Below are 11,756 nucleotides of genomic sequence, written 5' to 3' on the forward strand. Positions count from 1 at the left end.
GGGAAGGAAGGGCTATGAGTTCAACCAATAATAATAATTTATTATTTATACCCCGCCCATCTGGTTGAGTTTCCCCAGCCACTCTGGGCGGCTTCCAATCGACTGTTAAAAACAATACAGCATTAAATATTAAGAACTTCCCTAAACAGGGCTGCCTTCAGATGTCTTTTAAAGATAGGATAGCTGCTTATTTCCTTGACATCTAATGGGAGGGCGTTCCACAGGGTGGGTGCCACTACCGAGAAGGCCCTCTGTCTGGTTCCCTGTAACCTCACTTCTCGCAATGAGGGATCTCAGTGTCCGGGCTGAACGATAGGGGTGGAGACGCTCCTTCAGGTATACTGGACCGAGGCCATTTAGGGCTTTAAAAGTCAGCACCAACACTTGTGCTCAGAAACACAGATCTCTCAGGATCGGTGTTATGCGGTCCCGGCAGCGGCCACTCCCAGTCACCAGTCTAGCTAACATTGGGTGATTTTACAAGCTGCTTTTCCTCAAGGCACAACTTTCACAACTTCAAATGCCTGAGGGAGGATTCAAATATGTACATACAATCTCCCTGATAAACCAGCCACAAGGCATCTCATTCGCATCTCTCTGAGACACAGAACGGCGTCAGGTCAGGACACAGGGACTAGCAGGTTGGAAACAGGGCAGCCAGGGGACCCGCGCCAAGTCAGAGCAAAGCGGGATGGCACAGCTCAGGCTACATTGCACCAAGGTGGGACACACGCAAGTCTCCTTTAAAGCAAGGGAAGGGGCAGTTTCCAAATCCACTTTGAACTGCAGGGCTCACTCCCTGAATACAGTATATAATCCAACACACCAAAACCTGTGCAGAGTGCATTCCATTTGCCACTGACCAGCACAGCTGAACTGGCTTCCAGAGAGGCTCGTGCCCCATCACTGAAGCCTCACCAGCCCACAGGGACTCGATTTTCTGCAAAACGATTTTGTAAAAGCAGTGTATACATTTTATAAAATGAATAAAATCAGCAACCGGGAAAGGCAGTGTCATAGAATGAGAAAAGAGTGTCTGTTCACACTGGCCAGTGTGCTTTATTAAGAATGGCCACAGCATGGGGATAGAACACCTGCTGGGCATGCAGAAGGCCCCGGGCTTTTTCGGCTGTGGCCCCGATCCAGTGAAATGCTCTGTCCCAAGAGACCAGGGCCCTGCCGGACTTGACATCTTTCCGCAGGGCTTGTAAGACAGAGCTGTTCCACCAGGCCTTTGGCCAAGGAACAGTCTGACCCCCTCCTTTGGTAATCTTCACAGAACTCTAGCCCAATGGTTGCCATTAATTTGATTTTGAATTGATTTTAAAATGAATTGATTTTAGAATGTTGTGTTACTTTTATTGTTGTTAGCCGCTCTGAGCCTGGCTTCGGCTAACGAGGGGAGGATATAAATAATAACAATAATAATAAATCCCCAGTGATCTCTCTGGGCAAAGCTGGGAGGGACTCTCTGCCTGAAATGTTGTGGCGCTGCTGCCAGTCAGAGTAGGAGATACTGAGATTGATGGACCAAAGGTCTGACTCAGTATAAAGAGGTTTCCTGTGTTCTCTGAAGAACAGCTTTTTCCCAGCCCTGGGAGCATTTCTTCCATGACTACCTTTAACCCACCCCAAACTCCCCCACCCAGCCAAAAAATAAGTGTACTAACAATCTAGCTCCCCATTCATTGGGAAGTCACCTCTCTGGCACAAAAATACATCAAGTCTGAAATCTGTATGCTACCCTCACATTCTACCCAGTGTTAGAAACCCACAATATATAAGCTAGGTGTCAAATGGCTTCCTAAACCAGGGTTACAGTCGCCAAAACGAATTGCCTAGTTTGCCATTTTGGGTGGCCAGTCGTAGTTTCCAGTACATTTTGGTACCTGAATTTCATTCTGATCATAGCTGTCAAGCGTCCCTTACTTGGCGGGACAGTCCCTTACCCCAGCTCCATGTCCCACTGCTGTCCCTTATTGATGATGTCCCTTAAATAAGCTACTGAAGGTAATGGGGCCCTTTCTATGTCCAGCTGTCCTTTGTCAACAACAAATTGCTGCTGTTTTTTTGTTGTTGAATATATGCTATATGGTAATTTATGGACCTAGCAGGTATCTAAAGCCATTTGCACGCAACAAAATATGTATTTTATCAAAGTAATTGTTGATCCCTTATTTTGGCTGCTGATCCCTTATTTTCAAATCTGTAAGTTGACAGCTATGGTTCTGATTGTGCAAAAGAAAAAAAATCACAGATAGAATTCTACAGGGTGTGTTGCTAGCATGTGAAAAAGCAGGCAAGATTCAAGGATCCCCAGGCACACAGCTCCAGATGTCAGGCAGGATCCTGGCATTTTCACTTGGTCGCAAGTGGCCGACAGCTGGGTGCAAAACGCACCTAGCTGATTTCGATCCCTGGCTCTAATCAGAGATAAGAACATAAGAAGAGGCCCGCAGGATCAGGCCAATGGCCCACCTAGTCCAGCCTCCTGTTCTCACAGCAGACAACCAAATATCTATGGGAAACCAGCAAGCAAGATTCAAGAACAAGAGTTGTTCCTGGCGTTTATGGGGTAGAAGGCACTTTGCGCATGCCTCCGAGGCAGCCACCTCTGCAGCCAGAAACCGCACCATCACCGCCTTCGCAAATTCTGGGTTCCCCCAGCACTTCTGAGAGATTGCCTACCGGTGAGACAAGGCCCAAATAAAGTCCGGGGGGGTGAGGGGTGGGGGGAAGAGGGCGTTCCCAGCTTCGCCAACCCAGGCGCAAAAAAATGGGTTATATTTAGAGAGCTGTTTACAGTTCCGCCATGCCTCGTATTTCATTTCCCCACTTCACACAGAAGCGCAAACAGGATCCCACCCTGGGATAAGGGATTCCTATCTCCCCCGCGCCCCCCTTGCAAATTCCGCAATCAAACCAGCCAGGTTCCCCACCAAAAGCAAGCCAGGGCATGTGTGTGTGTTGGGTGGGGTGGGGTGCAGGAAGAGGTCAGGCTGGTGGGGTTGGGGGAAGGAGGAGGAAACTGCCCCCCAAGGAAAGGACATGTGTCCCCCAACCTACTGTTTCTCTCCAGAGTCCCCAGCCCAGATGGGAACCCCTAAAAACTGGGGGTGGGAGAAGAGGAGACAGAAGGCAGGCCTTTGGGGAACAGACGTAGCTCAGGGGTAGGACACCTGCTTGGCATGCAGAAGGTCCTGGGTTCAATCCCTGGCAACACGTCCATGTTGTGCTGGGAAGAGAAACCCCACATTTAGTCAGTGCAGACAATACTGAGTGGGATGGGCCGATGGTCTGACTCCGAATAAGGCAGCTTTTATTTAAATCAGCCCTTTTGCAGAACCATGAGGACTAGAATCTCAAATTTTCGCAGTGGGCGGGAATCCCGCTGCAACCCTGGAGAGTGTGGGCGATACTGACGGATGAAAAATCTGGCTCAGCATAAGGCAGCTTCGTCCGCTCCAGTGTTTGAGAAAAGGGCTGCAGCTCAGCATGAGAGCACCTGCTTGGCATGCAGAAGGTCCCAAATTCAATCCCCGGCAGCATCTCTCCACTGCCCCCTTGTCTGAAACCCTGGAGGGCTGCTGCCAGCCAGAGATGGAACATTTTGGCTCACTACAGGGCAGCTCCCTGAGCCTCTTGTTAAATCCCACCATGAGAACTAGCAACTTGGGTTTCGTTTTACAGCAGCAGAGGACCTGCTTCACATGTGCACCGGGGTGTCTCCAGGCAGGGCTGCCCCAAACCAAGGAGAGCTGCTGCCAACCAGTGCAGGCACTACTGAACCAGGTGGAGCGGCAGTCTTGTCTCAGTGCAAGGAGGCTTCCTCCTTCCATCGCTCCCGAGCAACCAACAGGGGGCTTTCCGAATGCCCCCATTTCCCTTGACTTGGCCCAAACCCCATGGCACATTCTCCCCCACCCCAACCCCTGTCCCCAGCTGGCCCCCCTCCTTTGCACACCAGCAGGCTGTGTGCATAGCACATAGTCGCGCGGCAGCACCTTCTGCCAAGGGTGTGGCCATACCACGGGGAGGCCTCAAGGAATGTGCCCTCCAGGAAAAGGGCCCAGGCAGGGCGAGGAGTGGCTGGTGGTGGACCTCCCCCCTTATTTCTTCCCATAACCCTCGGAGAGCCATGCACAAAGCAGGCCATTGTTAGCAGCGCATAGTGCGGAGGTCTGGCTGTGTGGGTGGAAAAGCAGGCTGGCTAGCGTGGGGAGAGCAGGCTAGCCTGCCAGTCACCCACTCCCCTGATGGTGAAAGCAGCAGGTCAAGAGGGTAGGTAATAATAATAATAATAATAATTTTATTATTTATACACCGCGCATCTGGCTGGGTTTCCCCAGCCACTCTGGGCAGCTCCCAACATAACACTAAAAACAGAATAAAACTTCAAACATTTAAAACTTCCTAATCAAGGCTGTCCTCAGATGTCTTCTAAATGTCAAGTAGTTGTTTATTTCCTTGACATCTGACGGGAGGGCGTTCCACAGGGTGGGGGCCACCACTGAGAAGGCCCTCTGCCTGGTTCCCTGTAACCTCGCTTCTCTCAGGGAGGGAACCACCAGAAGGCCCTCAGCGCTGGACCTGAGTGTCCGGGCTGAACAATGGGGGTGGAGATGCTCCTTCAGGTGTACTGGGCCGACGCATTTAAAGGTCAGCACCAACACTTTGAATTGTGCTCGGAAATGTACTGGGCTTTTGCTGGGAGGCTGAAGTATGGGGGGACTGAGGCTGCTGGGACAGCGCAGCCTGGCTGCCAAGGGGCGGGTGGTTAACATGGGAGGCAAAAGCTCATGGCTTCGGAATGGAGCATCTTCTAAAAGCAGCATCAGTGCGGAATCTGGCACAGCGAGGGGAGAGGGCAGAGTCAGGAGAGGGGCGTGTGGTTGGCTGGGAAAGCCAAATTAATATTTTGGTGTCTGACGTGGAAACCCCAAATGAGGAAGGGAGGCAAGCTCAGTGTCGGACCATCTCCCTGGCCTGCACGTTTCATCCATCTCCTGGCAGGGCTATTCCCCCTGCCTGAAACCCTGGGGAGAGCCACTGCTGCAGCTGCCGGTCAGTGTCTAAACAGATCAATGCTGCCGGTCAGTGTCTAAATGCCACCATAAGCACCATAAGGCTCCAGGTTCAATCCCCACACAGCATCCTCCAGGTAGAGCTGGTAATGCCCCACATTTGAAACCCGGACAGAGCCGTTTCTGCCAGTCTGTGCAGACAACACAGGCGTTGGATCAAGGCGTTGACTCAGTAATAGAAAGCAAATCTTCCCACAACCACGCGCTGAATTGAGGAGCCGTCTGTTGCCGCTGAAGGACTCCCCCTCAATCAGACACCTGCCTAGGGGGCGCCAATGCCGGACCCCTCAAACCCCTGCCCCAGCTCAAAAGCCCACAAACCACGTAGCGGGCTGCCACCTTTCGTCTCTCCGCTCGCCAGGAAGCAAAACCCAGTCGCCCACGGCGCGCAGAAACTGGATCCCAGCGATCTCGCCATTTTGCTGGACGTGGCTCCCTTAAAGGAATGTGGTCTGGGGAGGGGGTACCAGTGGTGTGGAAACACTCAGAACCCCACATTAGGGGGCAAATCCCCCCTAATGGGGCACCACAGGTGGGCAGGTCTTCCCCACCTCTCCAAATTTCACCCTCTCTCTCCATCCGGGCGCAATTTTCGCCCCTCTCAAAGCGCGGCCAAGTTTCTGCAGCTCCGAACACTTTTCCATTTTATTTTAAGACTGCTATTTTTACGGGTCTCCCTGTCTCTCTCTCTCTCTGGATCCCGTCAGCATTTAAATTTAGAGCCGGGCCGGGAGAAGAGGAGGATGGAGAGCGCCCCGTGTACGCCGGCATTTTCTCCACCTGGCAGCCGCCGCCGTGCGCCCTCCAGCCGGGCATGGTCCAAACTCCACCGGGGACGTGGCGGAGCCCGGTGGCCGGCCGAGCCGGGCCTGGGCCAGCCCGCCGACGCCAGCCGCGCCATGAATAGCCTCCCCAGCCCCACGTTTAAAATTAGACGCCCGGGAGGCGAGCAGGCAGGCGGGCACCCCACCCAGGGCCGGCCGAGGAGGGGCAGGAGCCACCCAGGCGCAAGGAATGGGGCAGGAAGAAAGGGGAAGGCATCTCCGGACGCCCCCCCCCTCCCGCTCCAACCTCCGATCTCCCCGACGCCCAGCACCGATCCGCTTTGGCCAAGAGTCCCACCACCACCATCCAGCGCCACTTACGCCCAGAAGCGCGGCGGCCAGGAGCAGCGCCCAGCAGCAGCAGCAGCCGCCGGAGGGGCGCGCCGTCGAGGGGGAGCCCAGCGACCTCCTCCGCTCCCTCTTCCCGGCTCCCATTTGCAGCGCGCGGAGCAGCAAGAGATTCGGGTCGTTCTCCTCCTCCTCCTCCTCCGGCGCCCGGGAGCGCGCACCGAGCCCTCCTTCTCCTCCTTCCTCGCTTCTTCGACGGCGCGGTCGCTGCTGCTGCTGCAGCTGGGGGGTGATGTCGCCAAAGATGCCCCGTCCTCGCACCGGCCTCCTCTCGCGCGCTCTCCTCCTGCAAGAGCGCTCGCCGGGCGAAAGGGCGAGCCCGCGGCGGTCCCAGCAAAACTTTTTCTTTCCCCCCACCCCGACCCCTCCTTCCCGGCCGCCTTTCCTCCTCCTCCTCCCCTCCCTTGCCAAGCAGCACCGCCCCAAATCTCTGGCTCCACCAGTCTCCCGGCAAAGCTGGCCTGGAGTTTCCTGGGACGGGACGGGGATGAGATGGGGAGGGGAAAGGGGGGCCCCCAAAGACCTTGCCTGGGGAGTAAAGCCCTCTTTCCCCCACCCATTGGGAAGGGGCAGGCCTCCATCCACTATTCCCGAAGCCTGCTAGCTCGGCTCTGCCTCTGAGATGATGGTGGTGGTTCAGAATACCACTGTGTCCACTGTCAGAACAGGAGGCTGGACTGGATTAGGCCTCCTTTGGGATTGAACCCTGGACCTTCTGCATGCAAAGCAGACGGCCCCCCACGGCTGAGCTGTGGTCTTTTTAAAATTAAAAACAAAGCAAGTTCCTAGTCCTCATAGTTACGAAGAAAGGGCTTGTTTAAATGGAAGCATAGGAGTCTGCCTATTGCTGAGTCCATCTAGCTCAGTGTTGCCTACACTGACTGGCAGAATGGCTCTCCATGGTTTCAGACAGGGATTTTCTCCCTGCCTTGCCTGGAGATGCTGCCAGCGGGGACTGAACCTGGGGCCTTCTGCATGCAAAGCAGGTGCTCTCCCGCTGGGCTGCAACCCTTCCCTGTGTGTTTGTGTATGCACAGGAAAGTAGAAGGAGTTGGGAAAGAAGGAAGGAACCACAGCGTTATGTACTGAGTTGAATAGGATCCAAAATGCAGCAGTCTGATTGGTCTTAGAACAATAATAGGATCCAGAATGCAGCAGCCTGATTGGTCCTAGAACAATAGGATCCAGAATGCAGAAGCCTGATTGGTCCTAGAACAACAGGATTCAGAATGCAGTAGTCTGATTGGTCTTAAAACAATAATAGGATCCAGAATGCAGTAGTCTGATTGGTCCTAGAACAATAATAGGATCCAGAATGCAGCAGTCTGATTGGTCTTAGAACAATAGGATCCAGAATGCAGCAGCCTGATTGGCCTACAGGAGAACCCCGGAATCAGCCAATCACGTGGGGCCCATTGTGTAAATAATGTATATAAAGCAGACATTCTGGGGGAACTTCCATTCCTCCTCGCCACTATGAGCTGAATAAAGAGCATGAAATCCACTCTCGACTCAGAGTATATTTCACACATATATCCTGCCTGTTTGTACTCCTTCACTTCTGTTCTTCCTGGGAGGACTCAGGCCCCACCAATGACTCTTCATCATGACTGGGGGAGCAAGCAGAGCTGTTTCCTCAGGGCCCCACACCTGGGGGAGGGGGTTCTCCAGCGGGCAGGACCAGGGGGCGCTTTTCTTACATTGTTAGGTATCTCCTTCTGCTTGGTCCCATTCTCCCCACCCCACCCCTAAGCAGTGGTGTAGCGTGGGTTGTCAGCACCCGGGGCAAGGCAAGTAATTTGCGCCCCCTAACCCGTGGATTTGCGCCCCCTAACCCTAACCCCCAGATGTTGCGCCCGGTGCGGCCGCCCCCCCCTGCACCCCCACGCTACGCCACTGCCCCTAGGGGTCCACGGATCAGCCCCCAGCCCTCTGTGACAGCCCCAAAGCAATCTGAGTGCTGTTAATGATTCACTCTCCATATCTTGTTTGAGTGAGGGAGAAGCTGTCTGTTTGTGGGAGCAGGTAAGCCAGGTGGAAGGTTGACCCCAAGATTATCCAGGTACTGCAGCCCCAGTGTGCTGCTTCTGCCTTCTGCCCTGATGTGGGGGCAGCTTCTGCAGACCCTGCCCGGTTGCACTCGATGCTGCTCAGGCACGGATGTTGGGCACAACACACAACATCCACCATCCACACAATGCCATTCTCCTCAAAATAATAATAATAATAATAATAATAATAATAATAATAATAATAATAATAATAATATATTTATATCCCGCCCATCTGGCTGGGTTTCCACAGCCACTCTGGGTGGCTCCCGACAGAATAATAATAATAATAAAGCTGAAATTAAAAAAAATAAGGTCTTATATATAATAAATGTTCATAAATGTACCAAGCAAACACATACTGTACATAAATATATAAACCACATGTCTGAAGCAGCACAGGAAAACCATTTTGACTCCCAAACTGACCAAATGATTTCTCTGCAAGGTCAAGGAAAATGGAAAAGCCTCCCCATTGTCTCCTCCTTCACAACTCCTGTCTTAAGGGTATGTCTGTGTATGAGCAGGGTGAGTCTGTGACCTGGCTCAGAAACTCAGTGTTTATCATTACAAAAGACTGGCCAGGCTCCCCAGGGTATCCAATCAAGTAAGCATTAAAGGTTACCTGCCAGACCAGAGGTAAACAACGCACTCAGATTTCTGCTGTAGACCGCCCTTTCTGTGATGTAGGTATGATGTTTCTGGGGGTGGTCTTGATCTACAGGGTGGCAATTTAAAAAGTCTATATAAAGGCTTGCACCCCAATATTCTGGAATCCTCCTCCCTCCTGCGTGTGGTGAGTGAGGACCCTGTTGCAACAGATCAATAAAGATCAGACTTACTAGCCACTTTGCTTCTCAATATTCTCTGGTTGGCCTCTGTTATTTTCTCCGACCGATGGAGAACCTGCAAAGGACTCTATAAGGGCTCTTGTGTCCCCCATAAGGGAATAAGGGCAAATTTTCATTTATTACAAAGCGATAAAACATCAAACATTAAAAACTTCCCTAAACTGGGCTGTTAGGGACTAGATAACACTTGGAACCCCTTACAACTCTACAGTTCTATAATTCTAAAGTTATCCAAATTGGTGGCCATCTCTTGCCTCCTGCAGGTGGGAGTTACATTATTTAACTACATGCTCTGTGAAGAAAGACTTCATTTTATCCGGCCTGAATCAACTTCATTGGATGTCCACAAGTTCTAGTGTTGTGATAGAGGGGGAAAAAACCTTTTCTCCATCCACTTTCTCCAGGCCAGGCCTAATTTTATAAACTTCTAACCCGTCGCCTCCGACTCATTTTTTCCTCTAAATTAAAAACACCACCACCTTTCTTCATAGGAATCTGCCCTACAAAGAACAAGACCCTTGGACAATATATCTCAATATTGTCCACATTGATTGGCAGCAACAATGGCTCTCCAAGGTTTCAGGCAGGAAGGATCCATCCCTGGGTGGGGATGTGTTGTTGTTGTTGTTTAGTTGTTTAGTCGTGTCCGACTCTTCGTGACGCCATGGACCAGATCACGCCAGGCACTCCTGTCTTCCACTGCCTCCCGCAGTGTTGGTCAAACTCATGCTGGTAGCTTTGACAACACTGTCCAACCATCTCGTCGTCCTCTGTCGTCCCCTTCTCCTTGTGCCCTCCATCTTTCCCAACATCAGGGTCTTTTCCAGGGAGTCTTCTCTTCTCATGAGGTGGCCAAAGTACTGGAGCCTCAGCTTCAGGATCTGTCCTTCCAGTGAGCACTCAGGGCTGATTTCCTTAAGAACGGATAGGATTGATCTTCTTGCAGACCATGGGACTCTCAAGAGTCTCCTCCAGCACCAGAATTCAAAAGCATCAATTCTTCAGCGATCAGCCTTCTTTATGGTCCAGCTCTCACTTCCGTACATCACTACTGGGAATATCATAGCTTTAACTATACGGACCTTTGTCGGCAAGGTGATGTCTCTGCTTTTTAAGATGCTGTCTGGGTTTGTCATTGCTTTTCTCCCAAGAAGCAGGCATCTTTTAATTTCATGGCTGCTATCATACCACTGAGCTAAGGCCTTTCCCTTGCTTGGCTGCTGTGTGAAACAGGATGGGGCACAACAGGATGGCCTTTTGGTCTGATCCACTCGCCCTGGCTCTTTCTGATGTTTTCCTGGGATTTTTTTTAAAAAGTGCAATACAGGCTTGCAGGAAAGATCTCTCTCGGCTGCCCTCTCCCGGCAGACAAGGGCCACGCTCCTTCTTTCTCTCGGTATCAACTCTTTCCAAGGCAGTCTGAAAAAAAGAGGCAATGGAGGCAACTCAGCCCTCACTTGCCCTACTGCCTTCCAGCCCAGGGGGTAATTTTTTAGGACAGGCACTGACGGCTGTGCTAACGTTGAACACGTCCCAATTCCACCTCCCACTTCTTGCTGGTTTATGTGGCTATTCTCTAACCGGGGAAAATCTGATCAGTCATGAAAACTGGCTGATTCAAAACAAAACTATTCACTTTGGAGGGGTGGCTGTGGTTTTCTGACATGTCATGTTGAAATGTTTCTTATTTCAATGTGATATATTATAATGCACCCCACCTCCGTTCCCATTAGCCCTCCCTTTGTGTAACATAGAATTTAGCGTTGGAAGGGACCCTGAGGATCATCTACTCCAACCCCCTGCAGTGCAGGAATATGCAACTGTCCCACGCAGGGATCAAACCTCCAACCGTAGCGTTATCAGCAGCATGCTCTAACCGACTGAGCTATCCAGGCTGTCTGGTGTAGCAGTTTTAATAACCAGAGCTGTGTACACCCCCATTCTATTATTAATATTCATTTATCTGTCACGAAAACTGGCTGATTCAAAACAAAACTATTCACTTCGGAGGGGTGGCTGTGGTTTTTGGATGTATCATGTTGATATTGAAGGAACGTCTCCACCTCCATTGTTCTGCCCGGACACTGAGGTCCAGCGCCGAGAGCCTTCTGGCGATTCCCTCACTGCAAGAAGCAAAACTACAGGGAACCAGGCAGAAGGCCTTCTTGATAGTGGCGCCCGCCCTGTGGAACGCCCTCCCAACAGATGTCAAAGAGAAGAACAACTACCAGACTTTTAGAAGACATCTGAAGGTAGCCCTGTTTAGGGAAGCTTTTAATGTTTAACAGATTATTGTATTTTAATATTTTGTTGAAAGCCGCCCAGAGTGGCTGGGGAAACCCAGCCATATGGGTGGGGTATAAATAAATAAATTATTATTATTATTATTATTATTATTATTATTATTATTATCAACATCATCATCATCAATTATTGTTAGGTAAAGGTAAAGGGACCCTGACCATTAGGTCCAGTCGTGGCTGACCCTGGGGTTGCGGCGCTCATCTCGCTTTACTGGCCGAGGGAGCCAGCGTACAGCTTCCGGGTCATGTGGCCAGCATGACCAAGCCGCTTCTGGCGAACCAGAGCAGCGCACGG

At 51.5% G+C, this 11,756-nt stretch overlaps 1 protein-coding gene across 19 annotated transcripts in view; it reads right to left on the reverse strand.

Annotated features, from left to right (window-relative positions):
* Positions 1–6,628, reverse strand: part of HSPG2 (heparan sulfate proteoglycan 2) — a 218,492-nt gene extending 211,864 nt beyond the window's left edge. For 15 of the 19 annotated variants that reach the window (XM_083750031.1, XM_083750027.1, XM_083750026.1 and 12 more), the window contains exon 1: positions 6,230–6,565. In XM_083750031.1, the coding sequence (XP_083606157.1) occupies positions 6,230–6,343 (114 nt within the window). In that variant the 5' untranslated portion in view covers positions 6,344–6,565. Of the gene's footprint in view, positions 1–6,229 lie in introns of all 19 variants that reach the window. The other 4 variants (XM_083750024.1, XM_083750019.1, XM_083750017.1 and 1 more) reach the window with 3 other exon arrangements.
* Positions 6,629–11,756: the final 5,128 nt, after the last annotated feature.

The sequence above is a fragment of the Podarcis gaigeae genome (assembly GCF_964106915.1).
Source record: "Podarcis gaigeae genome assembly, chromosome: 8".
NCBI lineage: Eukaryota > Metazoa > Chordata > Lepidosauria > Squamata > Lacertidae > Podarcis > Podarcis gaigeae.